At 34.0% G+C, this 26,045-nt stretch overlaps 1 protein-coding gene across 7 annotated transcripts in view; it reads right to left on the bottom strand.

The window, feature by feature from the left end:
* Positions 1–26,045, bottom strand: part of LOC115981550 — a 112,801-nt gene that overhangs the window by 19,647 nt on the left and 67,109 nt on the right. For 5 of the 7 annotated variants that reach the window (XM_031103764.1, XM_031103765.1, XM_031103767.1 and 2 more), the window contains 3 exons: positions 24,725–24,892; positions 24,449–24,547; positions 1,834–5,013 (listed from right to left, as the gene is read on the bottom strand). In XM_031103764.1, coding sequence (XP_030959624.1) covers positions 1,834–4,665 — 2,832 coding nt within the window. In that variant the 5' untranslated portion in view covers positions 4,666–5,013; positions 24,449–24,547; positions 24,725–24,892. The remainder of the gene's footprint in view (positions 1–1,833; positions 5,014–24,448; positions 24,548–24,724; positions 24,893–26,045) is intronic. The other 2 variants (XM_031103762.1, XM_031103763.1) reach the window with 2 other exon arrangements.

The following is a 26,045-nucleotide window of genomic DNA, read 5'->3' as shown; positions in this document are numbered from 1 at the left end:
CCATTGGTTGTGCAAAGAATTCATTGTAAGTAACTTCAAACGGCTAGATTAATTAGTTACAAATTTAGTTTCTCAATTTTGGTGTGATAGGTAGTCTTATCATCAATTGCTTATGATAGGTCATGGGAGGCACTTGTTGTCACACACATGCAAAACTCTAAAAATTAATATTTGGCTAAATTGCAAACTACACTTTTAAAATTTACAGGTGCTTGAATTTTACATTTTGAAATTTCAAAATTTTAATTTTACCTTTTGAATTTTCATTTCGTCTACATCAGTAGCCACTCCATCTCTATTTTCCGTTAAGTGTCACATAAGTTTGTCACGTGTATTTAGTTCTTTCAATAAAATGATGTCACACTATTTTTATTATGTCATGTCATTTTTAATTTTTCTAGACTACACAAATAATGTTACATTATTTTATTGGACAAACTAAACATTCATGACAAGTTTTTGTGGCAGTTAATGGAAAATATGGACAGAAGGGTTGCTAATACAAATGTAATAGAACTTTAGGGAATAAAATCTTAATTTTAAAACTTCAGGGTATAAAATCTAAATACTCCCAAACTTTAGAGGTGTAGTTTGCAATTTAGTCTTAATATTTCTTAAAACATGAAGTATGAAATAGTGATTTATTATTATTTAACTAGGTTGATTGCATCTTAATTTTTATACTTTAAATTTTTTAAGATCTATAGCCAATCCCATAATTTTTGACATTTTATTTATTTATTTATCATATAAGGAAGTGGTGTCCCAACCTTTAGTTGAACTATATCACTCTCCTACCCATAATATGTCCCAAAAATCTAAATAACTGATTGTATGGTGGATAAAATCTGAAGCTCTCCGTGTATACGTCACACCTCACACCAATGTGCACATCACATGGATATTTTCATTTTTTTTTTTTTTTTGGTTGAGAAACCATGTGGATATTTTCATGATGGTTCAAAATTTTGGAAATTAAATTTTTTTAATGTTTGATTTTTGTTGTTGTAATAATATTGTAGTACAATAATACCATTTGTGCAATAAGCTTTTATTACAAGAACATCTTATTAAAATTGGGAAAATTGCACTGGGGATTACTAAAATTACTTTCCCTAGAAGAAAAAATGTTACTAAAATTACACTAACTTTTCTTATTGTTTTGGACAGTACAAACCTTACTTTCCTTCTTCCAAAATAAACTACACTTTCTCCCTCAAACATTGTTAATATAAATAATGAAAGATGATTTATGTAGGATATGTGACAAATCCAGCTTCTTTCGTTTAACACCTAGTTGCTCTTCTCCTTGGCATGGTACACTTTCCTCTCCAATCTCCATGTAGCGACTATGTATTTTTACACAACTTTACAAGGTCTAAAAACGTAAACTTATTTTTGGAAAAACTAAAAATTAGATTATTTATAAAAAAAAAAAAAAAAAAAAGGTTAAAAAATTAGACATAAAGAAAATGTTTTTAACAAATAAGAAAAAGTCAAACGGACTCTAAATTTAGCTTCATAAATTAGGACACAAATAATTTTCATCTATATATAAGGCAATAACCTCACTAGAGGCACTTGTCCCTCTCACGTGTCCAAGGATTGTTTGACCAGGAGAAATGACCATCAATATTTTACCGGTATTAATGGATCATGATTTATATTGCTGTGGAAGGTGTAAAGAATTTAACTACTGCTATGTGGAAAAAAGAAGCATATACTCCAAAATACTAAATTGGTCGCTTTCCACGGACAAATTGGACAAGCAATCTATGTGGGTGTGTGCCACATCTTTGGGATCATTATATGCAAATCTAAACTTTAACATACCTGTTCCTGTAGGATTGGCATGTGAAAATCCAGCTCGCATTCGGGAATGATTTCTCCAGCATCATTTATGACTGACTTTTGTGTGCTTAAAAAGCTCACGAGTTTTGGAAGCTGATGGAGTTCTAAGTGACGCAATTGAGGGAGCAAGATCATATCTCTGTCTTCTATTTCGCCCTCTTCTTTTATGATTATTGCACCCATTATGCTGCATTCTTGTATCACCAATTCTTGAAGTTGTGGAAGGCCCTTGGCTATGGTTGACGAGAAGATAAATTTTAGTTTCTGACAATGTTCCACTTTCATAATGCTTAAGTTACGGAAGGATGCCGAGGGAATTTGGCCATGACATATTTCTTCCAAGTTGATCATGTTTTTGAGAGAAAGTGTCTCCAAGACAGGAAAGACAACATTAGACATAACCATCCTTCTCGAGTTGATGATGTACTTGATCTCGTCATTGTTTTGGACATGGAGATGCTTCAGTTGTTGGAAGCCTGTCATGTCTAATTCATAGATGACGCTCTTAACACCCTTTAACTCATCCAGACACAGATTTTCAATACCATTCAACAACATTTTAATCCCCCTCTCCAAATGAAAGCTTGTATTCAACTTGAGTTTTAGTGCTCTTGAGTTTTCGTGTTTATCAGACCAATCCCACGCATCTCCTACGAATATTTTGTATCTTTGCAACTTCTCAAATAACAGATCTTTTGGCAACATGTTGGCATATGGAATGTGCACTTCTAAAGTAGTCAACGGTGACAAATGCTTTAGCTCTGCAAGGCTAGCTCTTTCATTATTGAGTCCTTCAACCTCCCACTGAGTGAAGCTATTGCCGACATATAGCTCTTCTAATTGTATCAAGTTTGATAAGACGTTGGGTGGAATCACTTCAAGTATGGTACAATCGCTCAAATCCAGCAACCGTAAATGAGTCAAGAGACCTATTTCTTGTGGCAAGTGTGTTAATTTGGAGCTAAGAAGGCTGAGAATTTCTAGATTTTTCAACTCTCCAATCACTGCAATATCTTTCAAAACACATTGATCCAGACACAATGTTTGTAGGTTTGCGAGGAGAGTAATTGATGAAGGAAGAGATGAAAGTCTCATTTTAGTTAAATCTAAAACTTTGAGCTCTCTCATTCCTTTGAAAAAAGTTTCTGAAATTTTAAAATCTCGATCCCTGCCATGCACGTACAAGAATTTTAACTTCGGACATAACAAGCCGCCAGGAAGTTCATGGATATCCCTAGAACAAACTGAGATTGATGTGCACATTTTTAGTGCATCTTCATCTGGCCATTTTACTGGATCATCATCTCTCATCGAGAACACATTTTCAGCCTTGGCAATTAATATGACGTCACGAACAAGGTCATGCATGCGGACATAGTTGCTTGTACGAGGGTCTTCTAGCAACAAACAAGAGTCTTTGAGGCTTCGAACCAGAGTATACACTTTATTTCTAGCTTCTTCCAATGTAAGGATGCCAGGAAATAAACACAGGCCAAAACAGTATTTTACCAAGTCCATGTAAAAAATGGTGGGACCCATTTGACTACATAGTAAAAAGAAGCACTTGACCACTGGACTTCCAAGATGTTTGTAACTCAACTCTATTTTTGAATATATAGAGTCCTGCATTCGTGTGAGGTGTACAGGGGAGGGCCTCCTTAGTTGCTGTAAGGCATCTTTCCATTCAAACAAACTCTTATTTTTTAATGCCGTTGCAACTGTTACAAGTGCGAGAGGCAAACCTGCACACACTTCAGCCACCTGCGTTGCGATGGATCTCAAATTAGAATCTTTGAGAGAATCACCCACCATCTTCTCAAATAAACTCCATGCTTCATGTTGGGGTAAAACATCAAGCTCAAAATTTTCTTGCGTGTTCATATCACAAGATAATATATCTCTATCTCTGGATGTCAACAATATTTTACACCCATTACAAGGAATTCCTATCGCCTCCAAATCAAGTTTATTCCATATATCATCTAGGATAACAAGTACTTTCTTGTTTCTTTCTACCCTTTCTCGTAGACGAGTTGCTCTTCCAGGTACAGTCTCAACGTCATCAAACTTAAGGTCTAGCATATCCGCAATTTCTCCTTGAATTTGTCTTAGGTCTGGGCTTTGCGTCACAGTTGCCATAGCAACCTTGTCAAATAACTTTTCGTTTTTGGCTTGCCAAACAACTTCTCTCACAAGTGTAGTCTTTCCTGCACCTGGCATTCCCCACACTCCAATCATGTTGATATTAACATTTCCCAGTGCCACCGTAAGTCCATTCAGAGTTGGCATTCTTGAGTTAAAGCTCATGTAATCCATATTGCAAACCTTACCAACTCCACCATTTTCCAAGACTTCATCAATATCTTTCGCTATCTTCTTTGCTTTCTTACTTAGCTCATGTCGTAGCTTCAAGTTCAAGCATATCCCGTAGGAACATTTAATCTTTGCTTTTGCTTCATCTTCAACAACTTTCCTAACCTTCCCCATAATCACATCCACATTTTCTAACCACCTGTTAACATCAGCTTTATTTTCACCGCAGTTTCCTATACCAGCATCAACTGAATTTTTCACCCTTTCTCTAAGCTCCCCCAGCTTCTCTGCCTGTTCCTTCATATTATCAATGTTGCTGCTATAGTGAAACGAATAACCCAGCCATTGTCCAACAGGTTTAACTAGTTTTTCAATGAGAAACTGACCAAATGGATCAACCACGTTCTCGATGAGCCACTGTCGAATGGACTCGCCAATTTGTGTTGCCACCGCAGTAGCAACGACAACAATCACAGTAGCAATCACACCAAGAGTGTCCATTCCTGTTTCAATATCTTTCTCCCTTTTCCTTTTTTTTTGGCTTTATTTTTCTCCTTCGTTTAATTCTTTTGGGTGGCGAATGTGGAAGGAAAGCAACAAACTCAAAACCAAGAAAAAGAAAAGCAGAAATTGCAATGGGAATTAATTAGTAAGGAAATACCCTCTCCTTAGTATGCTGATGGACTGGAGTAAAGAGGTCACTATCTAGAATGAAGTTGGAAAATCAAACCTGCTTAGGCGAAGTGCCAACGAAGTTGGAACAGATCTGACTGATTGACCACACCAATCATGATTTAGAGCTTGACCTTCACACCTTAATGTATTGCTTCATCATCCATCCAGTCATGCCTAGTTTTGGACATTCAAATTAAACGTAATATTAGATAACATAAGTCAGTAAATGGTAAGACTCGATGTACTAAAATTCAAATATAATGAAAGATATTTCGTTCTTGTAAGATGTGGGTGCCAATAAAAAAGTAAAAAAATAAAAGATAAAAACACAATACTCACAAACTCGAGTACCAGTGATGGCCGAGGGACTAGTTTAATCGGTTTTTTTGCCTCTAATTAGAATGGTTTAAATTTTAAAAGGGCATTGGACAAATTTGGGCTCAAATAAATTAATTACCTACACATTTTTCTTACTAATAATTTTTACAAAAATCTTACATTTTATACCATTGTTATCCAATGCATGATAGGAGAAGTTTAGAAATTTTTATATTATTTTGTAATTCCACATTGGCTAGAAAAATAATAAAAAGATACACTAATCTTATTAAAACCGATAGTCTCACATTAAGAAGAAAAGAAGTATCCTTCTCCAAAAAAAAAAAAAAAAAAAAAAAAAACAGAAGAAGAAAAGAAGTATAGAGATATCTCCTTACAATTGTAGACATGCATAGATACATCCATAGTATGGACGTGCACAACACGTACATATGTCATATAGTTATCTGTCTATCTATTTTAAACTAGGACAATTAAAACCCAAATCACCGGAAATATGGTAAAATATTAATGAAATTAATAGTGAACATTTAAGGACATATAATTTTATTTATTAATTATTAATGATATATGGAAAATATATTGACATCTACAAATTATTGTTTGAAATGTGATATTGTTTGATGTTTGTCCATATAATATCAATTAAACGTAGGAAATTGCCATATGTAACTGTAGTACACTGAAAAACGAACACGTGTAGTTGTTTACCAAATTCCTCAAACTGCATGACCACACCCAAATTGACAAAACCGCCTGTACGTAAAATAGAGTAACCACACCATACTGTGCAGTGCGATTTGCGGTTTTATGATAAGAAAACCACACAAAACCGCACTACACTAAACTCATATATGTGGGTGTATGTATTTTAAAAAAAAAATTAAATATATATTAATGATTTAATATTATATGAAGTAAGTAGCCAGTTTAGTACTAGTTCATTCCAGTTTCAAGTTAAAAACAATTTTGTTTTGGTTAAATATAAAATCAAAACTTCAAAAATTCATTTACTTCTCCATCTCACACTCTCACTCTCACTCTCACAAAATCAAAAGTTCAAAAGTTTTTGTTTTTTATTTATTTGTGGTACCTTTTGTTTACTCTCAATCTATAATGGATTTTTTTTTTTTTTTGGTGGTATAAATTTGTATTACTTTCTTTGTTACACACGTTATATTTTTTAAAACTTACTGTCATATTGTCATGGTTATTAATAGTAAACTAGAAGTTGGCCATGACATAGTGAAAAATATACCATCCTAAAACTAACCGAACTGCACTGCACTGCACATGCGACTCTAAGACTAAGGTGTGGTGCGGTTATAGTTTTGGCCAAATCACACCACAAAGTGCAATACTTAAAATAACTTAAAACCACACCATGAACACCCTTACGTGTAATCGAAGAAAGCATCCTCCGGGTTAGGATCCAACTTTTAATATATATATAATTAATAGATAGATAGGTAAGTATATGATGTATATATGTTATGCACGTGCATACAATAGATGTATCTATGCACTTCTACAATTGTAAGGAGACATCTCCCTACTTTTCTTCTTAATGTGAGACTATCGGTTATAAAAAGATTAGTGCATCTTCTTATTATTTTTCTAGCCAATGTAGAATTCTAAAATAATAAGAAAATCTCTAAACTCCTTGAGTCATAATTGGACCACGTGGCCACTAGGATGACCTCAGCTTGGCAAGGGTCCGTACGACCCAAGGGTTAGGAGGATATCCAAACTGTGGTCCATGCACTAGTCGAGCACAATGGACAATGCCTTGGGGAAATTTGTCGATCGAACAAACTAAACTTGGCATCATGAACAAGCTACGAGGAAGTCACCTTGATAGCAGAAAGGCGAGCCCTCCCCTTTAACATGTTACCCGATGCACAGGAACAGTAACTTAGATAAAAGAAGCCACTTATTCCTTTTGGGTGGAGGGGACCCACTAGCATAACAGTGATTTCCTCATCATGACCATCCCACTTAGGGAAGAGTATAAATAGAGGAGTGAGGAACAAAGGAAGGGGTTGGAACAAAAATTGAGGCGAGAAACATGAGAGAAGAGAGAAAAATCCATTCTGGAAAAAAGGAAGTCCTGCTCAGACACCATCAGTGATATCACCAATCTAGAATACAAGTAAATTAGGAGTCTAGGCCCAACTAGCTCAAGGTTATTGGGAAAGGACCAACACATAAGATTTTTGTAAAAATTATTAATAAGAAAAATGTGTCAGTAACTAATTTATTTGAGTCCAAATTTGTCCCATGCCCTTTCAAAATTTAAACCATTCTAATTAGAGGCAAGAAACCCATAAAACAAGTCCCTCCCCCATTCTTGGTACTCGAGTTTGTGAGTATTGTGTTTTTATCTTCTTCCCTCTTTTTTTTTTTTTTTTTTGACACAAAATTATAGGGGTGGCAAAATCCGACATAACCCATGAACATGAAAAAACACGAAGTTAATAGGTTATGGGTTGAAATTTTAACTAGTTCACGTCATATTCGGGTTGACACGAATAACCCGTTTAATAAATATGTCATGTTCTTGTCCAAATCATAGAACCCGTTTGACCCATTTAGCAAATTGTCATTTTACCAATATACCCTTCAAAACCCTAGGTATATAAACTTATAGTTGTTGTGGTTTATTTTGTTTGACATATTGTGATTGTTCGTTGGTGATCGAAATATGTTATAGTTTTGAATGATTATTTGTGATGCAATTACTCCTTAGTTCTGAATTTTATATTAAAAAATCAACTTTTTTGGTTTTTCATAATTCAAATCAAATGGGTTAATACTAAAATTTGTTTTTTTTTTTTTTTTTGCATTGATAAAATCTAATAAATAGGTCGACATGACTGACCCGTTTAATAAACAAATCATGTTAGTGCTGAGTAATTCTAACCCATTTAATAAACATATTGGGTTACCCACATAGTCAAATACTCATGAGTCGACATGCGAGTACGATTACATGAACTGCCACCCCTACATATACTTTTCTATTACACACCAAGCATGTCATAATTTTGGACAAGAAAAGCTTTCATATTCAAATACTCAACACAGGCCCTTTTGTGTTTTATACAACTATTAATTGTCATTATCATTTTAATTTAAGGGCAAAAAAAAAAAAAAAAAAAAACATGAACCCTAAATCACCGCTTGATTATTGACTAGTGAATTTTTATGAGTGGTGACCTTAACTTCACCTGGTAGGGCCTTGCAAAAGTTTTTCTTAATTTGTCAACAAATCACCGAATCAATTTAGTTTCCACTGTATTTAGTTTATTTGGTGATTTATTAGTGCCTCCACGATTTGCATGTAATTTGACCTAGTTAATCAACTTAGGTAATCAAATTAATTAACTAAGGCCAAGCTATCTGAAACCAACAAGTAGTATCAAAGTGGGCATACTCTGATTAGGTTTTAATATTTTCTGTGTGATCCATTGACCCCTATTGTCATGGATACAAATTACATGAACAAGTCTTTTTATAATACCTCTTGTGTTTCTAAAAATGATGTGTTTCAGTATCTTAGGACACGTAAGTTTGAATTTTATTTGAGACTGATATCTATGCTAATTGACAAAGGCTTGCATATGGATGTGTTGATGAATTTAGCTCAAGTGAAAGAAATATTAATTCTTAACAAATGTAAAAGAAGACTAGACTGCTTTAGGTAAAAGAAAGATGAAGGCACGATTAAGGTTGTCCAACAGAGGTCACAAAGAAAGAACTCTGCCATATAACATGACTGATAAGCATGAAGTGTGCTTTATGATGCATACTACTTTTAAGGTGATGAATACATGTCTGTGGTATCTAGACAGTGGATGTTCAAGACATATGACTGGGGACCGTTTTCTCTTCAAAACTATTGAGCCAAAAAGGGGTGGCAATGTTATATTTGGAGATGGAAGCGAATCCCAAATAAAGGGGAAATGAATTATTTCCTTACCAAGATTACCTAACATTGCAAATGTGCTATACATTGAAGGATTGAGAGTAAATCTATTGAGCATAAGTCAAATTTGTGATCAAGACTTCATGGTGCTGTTTTTCAAAGGAAGATGTCTAGTACTTAATGAACTAGGTGAACAGCTTATTGGTGGAGTTCGTACTTTGGATAATTGCTACAGTTTCGTTCTAGACACCGAGATAGTTTTCAATAGTATTCGGATGCCTAATGAAGAATTATGGCATCAAAGGATGAGACGCGCAAGCTACAAACAACTGTCTATCATATCAAAGAAGGAAGCAGTGCTGGGCATTCCCAAGATGGCTAAAGTTGACAATACCGTGTATGGACCATGTTAACTCAGAAAGCAAACAAGAACTCATCATCAGGCAACATTAACCACTACCACATCAAGACCACTTGAGCTCCTTCACATTGATCTCATGGGTCCTACTAGAACAGAATCTCTAGGAGGCAAGAGATATATCACGGTTGTGGAAGACGACTTCACCAAATTTACATAGGCAATTTTGCTTAGGTCCAAGTCTAAAGCACCTCAACAAATAGAAATCTTGTGCAAAAGATTACAGAATGAAAAGGGAGTATGCAAAAATCGTCTTCGGAGTGATCATGGAAAAGAGTTTGAGAACTCTCAGTAGGAACAATTCTGCACTGAAGTTGGGATAGCTTAGGAATTCTCAGCTCCAATTACTCCTCAACAAAATGGAGTAGTGGAAGGAAGAACTGAACCATCCAAGAGATGGTCTGGGCTATGATGCACAACAAGGATGTTGCAAAATATCTGTGGGGGGAAGCTGTGAACACTACCTATCACACTATAAACATGGTCTACTTCAGACCAAGAACAGAGAAAACTCCCTATGAATTATGGAAAGGAAAAAGGGCAAATGTAAAATATTTCAAAATATTTGGTAGTACTTGCTTCATCTTGAAAGATAGAGAAAATGTGGGAAAGTTTGACATCGAAGTGATAAAGGTGTCTTTCTTGGTTATTCATCCTTCAGCTAGGCCTACAAGATTTAGAACAAAAGGACTAGTAAAGTCATGGAAACTGTGAATGTCGTGATTGATGAAGAAGAAGATCCTTCTCCTCCTCCTATACCAAATGCTGATTAATCATCTGATAGCAGTCATGCTAAGATTACTTAAGAACTAACCTCTCCTCCTCCACCAATTGGCCACATCGAAAGAGAACCTTCATCTAGAGTTAGATTGAATCATCCTTAAGAAACAATTGTTGGAAATATGAAAAAACTTACAGTTGATAAATATGTGGCTAATTTTGTGTCTTATTCATGCTATTTATCTCAAGTTGAACCTACAAAGGTAGAGGAAACACTTCAAGACGAAAGTTGGGTTAAAGCTATGCATGATGAGCTACTTTAGTTTTACAGGAATGATGTCTAGACTCGTGCCAAGACCAGAAGGGGTGAACATCATTAGCAAAAAATGGGTCTTTCATAACAAGACTGATGAGGAAAAAAATGTCATCAGAAATAAAGCTAGACTTGTTGCTCAAGGATACACTTAAGTTGAAGGGGTTGATTTTGAAGAAACGTTTGCACTAGTGGCTCGTATTGAATCCATCCGGATGCCACTTGCTCTAGCTTGTCATCTAAATTTCAAATTATACCAAATGGATGTCTAGAGTGCTTTCCTAAGTGGTTTTCTCCAGGAGGAAATCAGTGTCACAACCAAAGGGATTTGTTGATCCACATTATCCCAATCATGTGCTCTAGTTGAAGAAGGCATTGTTTGGCCTAAAGCAAGCATCAATGGCATGGTATGATCGCCTCACAAATTACTTGGTGGCAAATGGATTCTCAAGGGGACAAACAAATCGAACCTTGTTCAACAAGATGGTAGATGGAGAGTTGGTTGTAGCTCAAGTATATGTTGACAGCATCATCTTTGGATCTACAAAAGACGATCTAGCACACTCTTTCTCTAGAATGATGCAGACAAAATTTGAGATGAGCATGATTGGAGAGTTGAATTACTTCCTTGGCCTTCAAATTTGGCAAAACGACTCAAGTATTTTCATCTCTCAATCTAAATAAGCTAATAATCTTGTAATGAAGTCTGGATTAGAGTCTGCAAGCTCGGTTAGAACTCCCATGAGCCTGAATATTAAACTCACTGTTGACTTGTTAGGAAAAAATGTGGATCCTACGCTTTATAGGAGCATGATAGGTAGTTTGCTTTACCTTACTGCTAGTAGACCTGACATTAGCTATAGTGCGGGGGGTTTGGGCTCATTACCAAGCCAACCCAAAATAATCTCATGTTACAGCTGTCAAGCATATCATAAAATATGTTAATCTACAAGTAACTATGGTGTCTACTATGATAAGGACACTAATTAATGATATTTTTGCTGGGTACTCTGACGCTGATTGGGCTAGTAATGCTGATGATCGTAAGAATACTTCTGGTGGGAGTTTTTACTTAGGAAATAATCTTGTTTCTTGGATGAGTAAGAAGTAGAACTCCATATCTCTCTCCACTTCTGAGGCTGAATACATTGCTGCTAGTAGTTGCTGCACTCAACTTTTTTGGATGCAAAAACTTCTTGATTATGGTATTTGTCAAAAACATCTCACTATATATTATGACAATACTAATGCCATTAATATCTCAAAAACTCCTGTTCAACATTCTCAAACTAAACACATTGAAATCCGACATCACTTCATTTGTACATTAGGTGAAGATGTCACTCTCATCCTTGAGTTTATCAACACTGATGATCAAAAGGTTGATCTTATCACAAAACCATTGGATGGTTGTTGGTTTGAGTTCTTACGCCAAAACATTGATGTTATTTCCTTAGCATGATTCCTTTCTCCCTCTTTCATGCATTAGCATTTGCTTCCTTTTTTTTTCTGTTGGTTTTTAATAGAAAAAGGGAAAAATCTGAAAAATATAAAAACAGTGTGTTTGGGTATACTGGTACTTGTGTACCTTGGATGGCCATTAAAATAAAGTTTCTTAAATTTGTATCTTTTATAGCTTAGATGAGCATCTTCATGCACAACTAAGTAATGTAAGCTTTGTGGCTCATTTATCTGATTTGTATGATTTAGTTAATCTTTTATCATTCATATCTTTATCACTCTTTTTGAAGGGAATGACTAAAAAATCCTAACAGAAATGTATAAATAACCATCTCATCACTAAAACTCTTCAATCATAAAACTTCTGTGTGCAATTCATAAAAGCCGTGCTCGGTAAGGTGCAGCACTTGTACAGCAAAAACAAGATCTTTGGCCTACATAATTAGGTAACTATTTTTTTCTTATATACCCATACATGTTATGCCAATTTATGCTTTAAAGAAAAATATGCAAAGAACATGAAAAGCAAAAAGAATCAAAATGCTTTTAAATATTGTTGCACGTGTGTTTCTAAAAGATGTGGAAGTTATATGATGTACCTCAAAGGTAATGATCCCCATCAAACAATTATGATTGTGTATAGATGTATTTGATTCTCTTATATCATTACTCTTCATATAATGAGACACTTAGGATCTGTTTGGTTTGCTCCTAACTCAATACTAAGTTCTCATATCTCATTTCTAATCACTCAAACTCAGTTCCCATATCTAATATCTCTATCTCTAGTTTTTCTTTAACTCTATCCAATTTTTGTTTGGTTCCAAACCCACCACCGTAGAAATCACAAAAAATCAAACTCATCCAAGATCCATTCACATCACCAAAATCTTCAACACCATAACAAATTCTTATATATAAAAATAAAATGAGAAAGAAATAAAGAAGAAGAAGAAGCTAAGAAAAAATAAAATAAAATAAAATAAAATACACCACAACAAATTACCCCATAAAACCCACAAACTCAGCCATCTTTGCCATCACTGCGTGAAGAAAAAAAGAAGAAAAAAAAGAAGAAGAAGAAGCAGCTTAGAGAAGAAACCATAGTGAAGAATAAAGAAAGAGAGAAAAGAAAAAAGAAAAGAGAGAAGAAACTAAGAGCAAAAACCCAACTTGAAGAAGACAAGAAACAAAAGAGAAAAAATGAAAGAAAAAGAAAGAAGTAAAAGAAAAAAGAAGAAAGCATCCGACATCACTTTAGTATGTTGGGAGATAAAAAGTGAACATGAAAAAGAGAAAAAGTGTGGTGGAACACATGTGCTTTGACCATGGGTCCCACATAACACTATATATTTACAATAATGCCCTTGTATCTCAGTTTCCAAATTATGGAAACTCCTCAAACTTGTTTTCAGTTGTCATCACTCTAACTCATTCTTTTAAGTTTTGAGTTATAGAAACTCAACTCAAAAACTAAACCAAACAACATACTTTTAAGTGGGTCCCACAATTTTTGAGTTTTGGATGATGAAAACTAAGTTATATAACTCAAAACTCATCAAACCAAATAGGCCCTTATGCTTCTTGCAAAAGTTTCACACACAACATACATACTCTGTACTACTCTTGATACTATTGTACAGGTAAAATGTGATTTGGCCATCACAAGGAATACATGTGGTAGTATATACTTCCTAAACTGTCTTAACTTGTTATTAAAAATAAAATTGATTAGACTTATTTAGTGTGTGTTTTGATCTAGGAGTACTTTGCATCTAGAGTTGTTGATGTGTTTGAGTGCTTAACATGATTCTTTGTTGTTTGGTTTAGTGTCTATCTTGGTTGCATTCATCTCATTTTGTTTTTCTTCCTTGAAAAACCTTGTTTCTGGATGCTCGAATGAAGCTTGATAGTAGCTCAATAGTAGCTCAATACAACCCTCTTCTATTGAGAATTTATGGGATTTTTTTTTTGATACCCCTCGATAGATAGCTTGATCCATCGAGCCTTTTTTTCCAGAAGTCTCTGTCTACTTGATAGAAGCTCGACACCTCTTCAATCTATCGAAGCTATTTTGGCATTGATACCTCCTCGATACCTCTCAATCTATCGAGATTTTGTTCTTGATACCTCTTCGATACTTTCTCGATCTATTGAGGTGCCTGTTTCTATATATACTTGAGGTTCGACCCGGTTCACTTCTCACTCAAATATTTCGATCTCTCTCTCTTTTCTCTCGATCCAAACCTCTCCATTTTCACTAAAATCTTCAATTCCCTCGAGGTTTTGGTTTAAAACAAGCTTCAATCCTTTCATATATGCTCTTAATCTCTTCTTTTTCTTATTCTTCAAGCATTTCATACATTTTAGACCGAGATTTTTGGTTTTTTGGGAAATTTTTGGGGTAATTGAGTTTTTGTGAAAATTTTTGGGGTAATTGAGTTTTTGTGAAAATTTTTGGGTTGGGTTTTATTGATTAGTTATCACATGCTCATGCATTGCATTCTCTATCTGTATAACAATGTTTCATGCATTCTAGGACTGTGTGACTGATTATAAATTGTGAGTGTTGTTGTTTGGATTGGGTTTTTGCCCATGATGCAATTTGTTTTTACATGTTACATGTTCATGCATTTCCATGCATTGCACTTCTTTCTTCCTTCCTTACTGAGCATTTCTTTTGTTGTGTTCTCTTCTCTTGTACTTCTTTATAGATTCTCTGTCTATGGTACCCAAGAAATCTACTCCTTCAAAGAAATCAATCTCTCATCAGGGTTCTTCATGTTCTTCTTCTCTTCCCTTTGTTCCTTATAGAATTTGGTTCTGTGATACAAACACACAAAAGGCTTTCATTGAGAACTTCAATGACCAGGCGTTTCATTTTGAACGCCAGGTCATTTTGTCTAATTTTCCAGACGCGCCTCTTTCTAGTGCATTTAGCTCTAGGGGTTGGGAATCTCTTTATGAGAAACACTTGAGGTGTCCAAACATGTTTATATAGGAGTTCTACTCCAACATACATGCCATTGATACATCTGTTTACTCCGGAGTTCCTTTCCGGTATACTACGTGTGCGTTTGGGAAGCACGTTTTGCGCTTCCCACGTCTTTGTCTGTGTTTATTTTTTTTATTTTTTATTTTTTTAAAGCCGTGATTGTTGACTTTTCTCGTGAACAGTGTATACTGTGCACTGCTCACAGGATCCACAAACTTCACTTTTCAGCAACTTTTTCACTAAAAATAGGTCACATACTTAAAAATTATTTTGCAACAGTGTTTTCAGCCTCATCTACGTACTATCTCTCGTGACGAGCTGGCCTCACTATTCTGTGAGAAAGCCATGGTGTGGGTAGATACTCTTAATTTCTCCACAACCAAGTTTGCTAAGGGTCCAAGGATCCTTAATATGATGATGACCTTTGTTCTCACACCACGCTCACACTATAACACTATCATTGAGCCTCCTGCTCGTTTTCTTCTTTCTCTTGGAGAATCTTTCTATAGATTTTTCTTCACATATGATAGTATCTATTATAGATATCAATAGAGACGCTACCACACGTGATTAACTAATCTTTCCTTCAGCTATCACATGCATCCTCACACACTTGCACGTCACCATTCCTTCTTCCCCTTTTTTTTACTCCATGGGTGCTATTAGTAAGGAATCTATACAGAGGAGTGATGCACAGCTAGCTACCAAGTAGCCTCGTGTGGAGCCTACTCTAGCCTAGTAGGAGGAGGCTACTTTTCGTGTTACTGAGGATGCTGCCTATGCCTCTCGATCCTCTTCATCTTCTACTCCATCTTCCTCCTCTGGAGTAAAGGCTTCTCTTACCGCCATTTTGTATCAGTTTCAACACATGCATGCTGATTTTAGTAATCATCTTGACCATCTTTCTAATGAGATGTGTCAGATGAACTTTAGAATTGGTTGTATCGCTTGTCAACAGTCTCATCTTAGCAGTTTTGCTCCTTCTCCCTCTCCTGAGCCTGCTGAGGACTCTTCTAATGGTGAAGATGATGATGATGATGATGCTTCTAGCAGTTTTGCATCACTGATTGTTACTCAGTGATTCAACATTTGTCACCCGTGACAAAAAAGGGAAGTAATTTTGGTTATGAAAGAGTAGTCATATTGTTAGGGGGAGAGCTAGTAGAGATACACTAGTTAAGGGAAGAGTGTTTTGAGAGATATAGTGAGGTTTTAATGTATCTTTCTCATTCCATGTACCATGGTCTTGTGACCTTTACATTCATTGTTGCACTTCTCTCTATATATATGATGATGTATGTTGTTTCACATTTATCTCAGATGTGTTGTTTCTTTTCTCTCTTTATTCACGTCTATTCTTTTATATAACTTGTCTCTATTTCACATTCAATGCCTTGATAAATCGTGTTTAAATGTTTCAGCTAAGACAGATTACAAGTCTTTCATGCTATGATCTTTTTTCTTGCAAAGTTTTTCAAGAGCTCATTGTATTAGTTAGGCTTATGTAGTTCTTTGTGTAATAGTTATGGAGATTGTTGTTTTATACTTCTCTCATAATTATGCTTATAGTTTTGTAAATTGGGTAAATCTAAATTGGGTTTGATACATATCAAGTAGTTGTATTAAAAATATGAAAATTGATCCACGATATAAGTGAAAAAGAGCTATTTTACTGAAGCTCAACTAAAAGGTTCTATCGAGATTTACTAGGCAGCTCGACACTAGCTCGATCTATTGAGCATTACGAATTCAGAAATTCCAAATCTAAATTTTGGCCCATGTTGATGTATTTGTTTAGGGTATCTTTTCTCACAACCCTAGACATATATTAAGAGTCGTCACACACGAATACAAAGACCAAGAGTTTAATTTTCTTTGTAAGAAGCTACTATATTTGTACACCATAAGATTTTGTAACCAAGTGCGTCCTAATCTTCATCAATTATGAAGTGAAGAACTTTGCAACCAATAACAATCATTCAAGTTGCTGGGGTTAGTCATATACTAGGATCCATGCAAAAGGGTAGTGGTAAGATTCTTTACACTTGTAACCGTTTGATTATTGATTAGTGGATTCTTGGGAGTAGTGACATTAAATTCATCCGGTGGGGTTTTTACTTTACGAAATGTTTTCCCTATTTGTCAACAAATCACAATGTCAATTTAATTTCGATTGCATTTAGTTTATTTGGAGATTTATTGGTGCTTTATGATTTGCATGTAATTTGACATAATTAATCAACTTGGGTAATTGAATTAATTAACCGAGGTCAAATTATCTTAACCCAACACCTAGCATTACTCTATTTTACCTGAATCGTTCTTCGATACTTCGACTCCCCCCTCCTCTCTCTCTCTCTCTCTCTCTCTCACTTACTAATGCAGACTATCTCTCTCTAGCAAGGATGATCGAAAACCACAACCTAGCCACTATGGAGCCCCATCTCCCACCATCATGTTCAATCACCACCGTCTTTAGGCCTGTACATGGTGCGGTGCGGTCGGTTATTAGAGGGTTTTTCACACCACACCTATAGGGTGCGGTTTACTCTCATGCTTGACTGCATCTCATCTATGAAGGGTTTGGCACCGGTCTACATTGGGTGCGGTGAACCATTCCGGTTCAAAGCGGTTAGTTCGGTTAATTCCTCTATTTTCTTAGGAATCAAACATAATACAGTTAACAACCTAAGCCCCATCATAATCATTCAAAAATTCAAATATTCCATAAAAAGAAAAGGAAACAAAGGAAAACACACAAATACAAACAAATTCACAATCTTTCTCTCCAAAATATTCAATTTCAAATCACAAAAAAACCCATTTAAAAAATAAAAAACTAAACCAAATCCATAAAAGATAAATCAAAACTATTGAAAATAAAATACATAAACAAACCTCAATGAAAGCATTGTAAGGAGGATCATAAAATTCAAAATCTTCTATAAAACTTCCTGAGAATAACAAAAAGGATAGAGGAAAAAGCGAAACTCCAAGAATTGTAGCTTCAAGGGGCATAATACGATGGCAGCAAGCAGTAGTGGCGGAGGTAGAGAGTAAGGAGAGAGAATGAGAGAGGCGAGGAGGAGACGTTCATGGGAGAGGGAGAGGCTGGGCAACTAATGAGAAAGTGAGAGCTAGGTATCTATTAATTTTAGGGTTTAAATTAAAAAGTTGTAGTTTTGATTTTTTTTTTTTTTTTTTTTTTTTTAAAGGTGATACCAAAACAACGTAGTTTTGGAACTTGTATTAAAATTAATATCAAGCTCAAAACGCGTCATTTTGGTATCAAGTTAAGAATACATATAAAAAAAAAAAAGCCCTAATGTTCTTAACCCAACATCTCCCGTTTCTCACTTTCTCTAGCACCATACTTCCTTTTTCCATGCTTCTCTCAAACTAACTCTCTTGCATTTTTTTTTATCTTTATTTTTTATTTTTTTTGAATAGCTGTCTTGCATTCTTTCTACTAAAACACAATAGATCATACATGTGTTAAATTATAGTGCATATATATATATACACACACACACACACATACTCCATGCAATGCAGTTTCTCGTCGAAGTGTAAAATAGCTACCAATTGCTGCACTGGCCGTCATCAGTATGCCTAAATCCCTCCGCCCACCACGCCAGACACCTACGATGGAGCTTTGTAGCGGTCAGATCGGTTCAGCATCGGCTGGTTGCATCAGTGCCGATTGGATCCTGAACAGGCCTAACCGTCTTCTCCTCTATCTCCATTCCCCAATCCACCATCCATCCTCTTCTTTGGCAATAGTTTCAGCCCCCAGCACCCCGAGGCTAAACAACCCCACTTGAATGGCTGCCTTAGTACTACCGCCTAGCAAATCCTACCACAAGCCTAGTTGTGGCAGAGGGTGTGGCTGCCTTTTTGGTTGTCATGGTTGGCCTCACTAGGTCTATCTCTAGCTTTCTTCTTTTTACTCTCTATTCTTCGCCCTTTTACAAAATACGTTTTTTTTTTTTTTTTTTTTTTAATGATGGAATGCTTGAAATAAATAATGGATACTGTTAGGTTCAAAAGATTTAGATTTAAATATTTAGAATTATGTTTGTATTATGTTGGCAAACCGAGAACAAAACATAGTCTAGGTTTTTAGGCAATGCTTAAAAGTGGTTATTTCCAGGTTCAAGTCCAGCTGATTGTAGAAAAAGAGAGTGTGGTTCTGCCTTGCTCGATCGATCGAGAATTAGGCTCGACCGATCAAAAATCGAGAGTCCAATTTTTTCTGTAGATTTTTAAACAGGCCCAAGCCCGTAGAAACGTTTAGGGTTTCATCTAAACTTCTCCACATATAAAATGGAAACCCTAGGCACGTTTTGAAGACTTTTAGAAAATTTGTGTGTTATTCTTTGTGAGATCTAAGAGGTTTTGAACCTTCTAACTACACAAGAATCTACCAGAGCTAAAACTACAATCAAGTGTTAGTAGAACATAGTTGTTGCATCAAGATCATTACTAAAGGTGATTTGAAACTTTTGAGTGGGCTCTCAAAGTCAAAAAGGCGGTTTGTGTTGGTGTAAATCCAAGAAAAAAATGAGTCCGTAGATTCGGAGCTTGCACATGGTTGTGTCAATAAGTTGCTACATGAGGTAGCAATAGATTTAAGGTTAAATCTGATTGTAAAAACTTTAATTCTCTTATAGTGGATTTACTTTACCTTGAGGATAGTTAGGTCAAATCCTCCCCAAGGTTTTACCTTGAAACTGTTAGTTTCATTAGTTTTTCAAAGTCATCGTATCATGGTATTATTTACTTTTTCGCATATTTGCATGATATGATTTATTTGTGTTTAACCTAAATCTGAAAATTCATCTAAGTAATCGCTTGGTTAATAAATTAGGTAAAAAAATCTACTTTAAGGGGTCTGAACGAACAAATAGAAACCAATAAGCTCAAATAGTTTTTCATGGCATGAGAAGAGAATAAAGGCCAATCCATCACCTTAAAGTGTTCAACAAAATGCTTGAGCCAATCCTTCATGGTCAAAAATCTTTAGCATTACTCAATTTTATACTTTCTCATCTACATCTATTTTAGCATACTTAATATGGTATCAAAGCTAATATTTAATAACTCGGAATTATCACTTTCTCAAAAAAAATTGGAGTTATCATATATCGTTCTAAGGTTGATTCTAAGCAAAACTCTTACCCCTTATTTTCGTGAGATAATTATTTACACTTGATCACTTCTTCTTTAATTTTTATTGAACCTTTAATTATTTTAAGTAGCTTTTATGAGCGTTACATCGATTCTATATCTCAAGAGGCTTCCATTGCTATTGTAGCAACGGTGGACAAGTACTTATCCCATGCAAGTATGCTTTATTATTTTTTCTGGATCATTTTGATACACCACATTAAGTCTTGGCTAAGTTAATAATTATAAGCATACTTATTTCTTCTAAAAAAATATAATTATTGTTTCTCAAATAAAGTACATATAATATAATTTTATAAACATAACTGTGCTTTTTTCAACTATAATTATGCATCTAAATAAAATGATATTTTAGTAGGATTTATTCATATTGTTCCCTTTTCCCTATTGTTTTTAATTTGTATTTTGAATATTAGCAGTTTTATTTAATTTCTACCGATTCACATAAAGTGTGTATCCGTTTGTAACAATAATTAATATATATTTCCTAATTTTTAGTATAATTTTTTTAATCTCGTCAAATTTTTCATTAAGTCATACATATGGATGGGAATAATACTAATATTATTATATATTGTGGGTGGGCCGTAAAGAGTGGGCCCATCCATTGAACTATTTAGGCCCATTCGGGATTGTCTTGGCCCAAGATAGGCTCATGCTAGCCGAGTAGATAGTGAAGCATACTAGGTGAAGGATCCCACCTCAAAAAATCTTTCCAACAAGCGTCCATATAAGCCGAGGATATAAAGCAATGTTTTAAGGGAATCCGCCCACTGAACACAGAATTTGGTGTCGGGCACAAGTTACAAGGGTGTCACCTCAACAACAGAAATTGGGGCCCCACTTCGATACGTGACAAGACACAATGGAACAACGGACAAGACCTAAGAAACCACCCTAAATTCATGGGTGGAGGGACCTACTATCAAACTGAATATTCCCTTATCATGAAAGACCCACTAAAACAAGGGCATGAATTAGAATGGAGGGGCGGAAACAAAGGTCTTGTTCGGACTTCAGAAGGAAAGCTCGGCTGTTTGAAAGCCTTCTCAACTAGGCTTAATTCAAAGTAGCCTAATAGTAAAATACAACTAGGGTGTGGTCCATCATAGCACAAATTGCTTCAAGGATCTACTATTGTGAGCTAAACCTAACCAATATATTTATTTTATGTATTTTCCGATTAAATATGAAATTTGATAATTATGAAAATTAGTAATTGATATTTATTATGAATGTGTTTGTATATAGATTTATATATCATAACATTAATAATTTATAATGATTATGTATGTATATGACATTATAAATTTTACTATTTAAATAAAATATAATGTAGCAAAATTCTAATGAAATGTTTAAATATATAATAAAATTAAAATTATATATATGTGTAAAATTATAAGACTTTAAAATCATATGTGGCATAATGTTATAAAATCAACCAAAAGTAAAACACTTTCAATTCTCTAACATAATGTTATAATGTTAGAATAGCTTTTCCCATGGCTATTCTTGTTTTTTTTCTCTTTCTTTTGTGACCTGATGTTAAGAACCCATAGTTAAAACTCATCCTTGAAAACCGACTTACAAGGGAAGGGTGTCCAAGATCTTATATACACATGTTTAAGATTACACTTAAGCAATGTTGGACATTAGAATTATAAGATACCACTACGCTTTGCAGCCAACATTCACGATGTCTCACTTTAGCAACACTAACCTGGTGGTAACCCTTTCTCGTTGTGGCAGCTCAACTCACCTATTAGTTTTCTTAAGCTGGCCTTTAGGTTGCCCCCTCCAAGATCTGACCATAAAACTGCAACTCATTTGATCCAATACTCAATGAGCTACATCCGATTACTCGGAGTGGTGATTGTCTTTGATACAAAATGTTAGGAACCCATGGGTAGAACTCACCTTTGAAAATTGGCTTACAATGAGAGAGTGCCCAAGAGCTTATATACACATGTATAAGCTTACACATAAACAATGTGGGCACTAGCATCATGACAACAATCCATATATTAAATATATAAAATGCGTTACTATATTGTCCATTTATTTTATTGTTCTTTACATACTGCACTCTTTATTTACTACGATTTTTATTGCCTTCTCTACCCCTAAAAAAATGTTTTCTTTTTTTTTACCCCTTTTTCCTTTGGTTGTCTTCTCACTTGAAAAAACAATTCAACATCTCTTCACATTCCTAACTAAAAGGTATGCAAAGGCTTTGTTCTCGTGCATTGGCCATACTTAGTAGGAAAATGAGGCCTTACCATAGATGAGTTTTTCCTAAATGGGATTTAAATTTTGTTTCTAGGCACAATATAGGTATGTTTCCTAGAAATGGTAGAGTTATCTAAGACTCCCATTTCTCATTATGGAAAAAATCCAGTAAGCTTAGATGCGACAAAATTAGTGCTTATTTAGGAAAAATTTCTAAAAAAGAATTTTTAATAAACCTTTATATTTTTGTCTTGCCTTTAAACTCCTTTACTTTCCAAGCACTTTATTTTATTGTCATGTCTTCAAATTCATTTACTTTATTGTCTTGTCTTTAAATTCCTTTACTTTCAAGCACTTAACATTATTGTCTTATTCTTAAATTCCTTTAATTTCAAGCATTTTTCATTATTGTTCTGTCTTTATTCATTTACATTCAATTCTTTAAATATTATGCCGTTTTATTTATGCATCTTTATTTTTCATTTCCACTTCTCAAGAGTAGTAGGGTTTAAGGGTGCTAGGCTCTCTAGTTAGTACCATAAACCTTAGATTACCATAAGAGTAAAAAGCTTGAGTAAATAAACATCTAAAATATGCAATTTCAAAAAAAAAAAATATATATATATATATATATATATATATAAAAGTCCAATAGTATGTTTTGCCTTTATTTGCTTAAATGCCATCGTACTATTTTTTCACATTTATATTTTAACCACCACAATTTTACAAATTAGCATTTCGACCCCAAAATCTTCCCAAAATTACTTTTGTCCCCAAAGCTTTTCCCAAAATTGCAATTTGAACCCAAAACTTTTCTAAAAATTTATTGACCCAAAACTTTTCCAAACTATATTTTGACCTCAAAACTTTCACCAAATTACATTTTGGCCCCCAAAACCTTTCCAAAATTGCATTTTGATCCCAAAAAGTTTCTAAAATTAAATATTTACCAAAAACTTCCCGAATTTGCAATTTGAACCCAAAAATTTTTCAATATATTGTTTGACCCCAAAGCTTTCCAAAATTGCATTTTAACCCCACGATTTCCCAAAATCATATTTTGACCCCATAATTTTCCAAAATCATATTTTGAACCGTAAAACCTCTTTTTAAAGAAAAGGACAACAAAAAAAAAAGCGTAATTGCACGATCAAGGTGTGTGCAATGAGACTGATATGTATATTAAAAGTTTTGTGACTTAATTGGTAGGCACTACGTAACATTTCTAATATAAACATTTATATTTCAAATCTCATTTTTTCTTGTTGTAACTATTGATTTTTTTTTTTTTTTTTTTTCATTTTAAGCAATGCCAATAAAAAAAATTCTTACAAGTTAGATAGTGTTGGACTGTGGACAAAGTCCAAAACTTTGTTTTTGTGTATTAGGAATGTAGATCTGTTAACGTGCGAAATCGGCTGCCTCTCCATTAACGTATGCAGAACAATAAAAACAACTTAATTACTTCAACCAAATCATTAAATTACACAACCCAAAAAAAAAAAAAAATTAAAGGCAAAAATATATATTTTAAGGCTATATTTAAAAACAGAAAATCCAGATAAATTTTTTTTATTAGTAGAACTTGTGCGACAAAGGCCTAACCGTATAACCGTATAAGCTCCTTTTGCAACAAATTAACCATACACTAAAGCATCATCCAAGAAAAACTATAAAGTACTGTACTATATATCTAACCAAGTTAAATCCAGCTTCATTTATTTTTTACTTTAAATCACTCTTTTTTTGGGAGGGGGTCGTGTTCTTTTTTATTTTTGGAGGCAGGAAGAATGAATAGGAACAGTTTTTTTTTTTTTTTTTGGGATAAAAAAAAATACTAAAACGGGCACAACAATAATTAACACAAAAACATATGTGCAGCGCGAATAAAATCATAGGGATATGCATAAGAATTAAGGAATTTGGATATAGAGTAATAATGTATTAGTAAATCTGGTCACAACAATAAATTTGTAAAGCAAAGCAAAGATGGACAGTAGAAGCACGTACCTCTAGACGAATTAACAGTTACGAGACCTGAATATGAAGACCCAGGTCAAAGTTTGGCAATGACATGTGAACGGTAGGGAAGTAGGCAGAATGTAGAGCCTGAATATAGATTACTCAAATTCATGATGGAAAAGGAGGAAACAACCCATCAATATAGATTACTCAAAATTATAAAAATAAAATGCACAAGCAACCAATCAAGATGAAATGGCATAGAAATAAGAGAAATGACGTGACGAAGCAAAGATGGATAGTAGAAGCTAGTAAAGCCCGTACCTCTCTTTCTACTCCGAGTGCAAAGCGAAAAAACAGTCACTGGACTTGAATACGTACGAACAGCCACATCTCAAAGTTTGGAACCTAAACGTGAAGGGTAGGGAAGTAGGCAGAATATAGAGCGTGACGAATGAATCATGGTTGAGGAAGATGAAAGTCAAATCAACGCTGAAAATTCACGGTGGAGAAGCAAACATGTTAGCAAAGAAAAGATGTGGCCAATCCAATCATACCTCAATTAAAATCCAGAAAAGATAAAAATAAATAAAAATAAAAATAAAAATCGACAGGCAATAATGAGTGAAAACCAACCACTCAAGAAAATATAACCCACCACATACACACCGGTTCGTTCATGAGTGAACCGAAAATTCTTGGCAACTTCTTATTACGTTGACGCCAGGATATAATTTGTGGTAAACATGTTTATACTCAACAGTGAGATGAGTCAAGTTCATAGTTGATATTCATAGTAACGCACAACAAGTGTAATATAACTTTTTTTTTTCTTGTAAATTTTTTTAAATATGAAATTTGACAATTATTATAATAGAAAATTATTACGAATGTGATTATATATAAAATTATATATCCTATCATTAGGTATTTATAATAATTATGTATGTGTATGAAATTATATATGTCACTATTTAATGAAAATATAATGTACTTAAATTCTAATAAAATGTCTAAATATATAATAAAATTTAAATTATATATATATATATATATATTTAGAATAGTGACATGTAAAATTGTAATACTTTCAAGTAAATGTGGCATAATGTTATAAGAGTAATGCTATAAGCACAAATTATTCGATAACATTTTTATAGACTCTTGTTATGACTAATTCTTACTGGCTTTCATTTGGCCTTCTACTACTAACATCACTTTTTCACGTACCAATAATTACTCACAACATCAACATTTTATAAAAAATATTGTAAAGTAATTTATAGCTCTGTCATTTTCCATGTTATAATGTCTACTAGAAGTTAAACACCTTCAATTTTATCTAGATTATTGATTATAGATTTGTAAACAACAACAAAGATTTAAATTAGTTGTATATAATATTATATATATGTATACACATAAATATATATTAATATAATTCTAATATATGATTGTATAAGTTTAAAAATAAATTTTTAAGATATCAAATTAGTATTTATAATTTATTCATAGTATAAATAACGATACAACGCGACAAAATATAGTTTTAATAAGTTCAAAAAATGAAAATCATTTTATCTAAGTATCTCAAATAATATAATTTCAATAATTATTTATTTATTATAGATTTGTGAAAGGATAA

Source organism: Quercus lobata, chromosome 3 (genome assembly GCF_001633185.2).
Source record: "Quercus lobata isolate SW786 chromosome 3, ValleyOak3.0 Primary Assembly, whole genome shotgun sequence".
Taxonomy (NCBI): Eukaryota; Viridiplantae; Streptophyta; class Magnoliopsida; order Fagales; family Fagaceae; genus Quercus; species Quercus lobata.
This window is presented reverse-complemented; position numbering and strand designations above follow the sequence as displayed.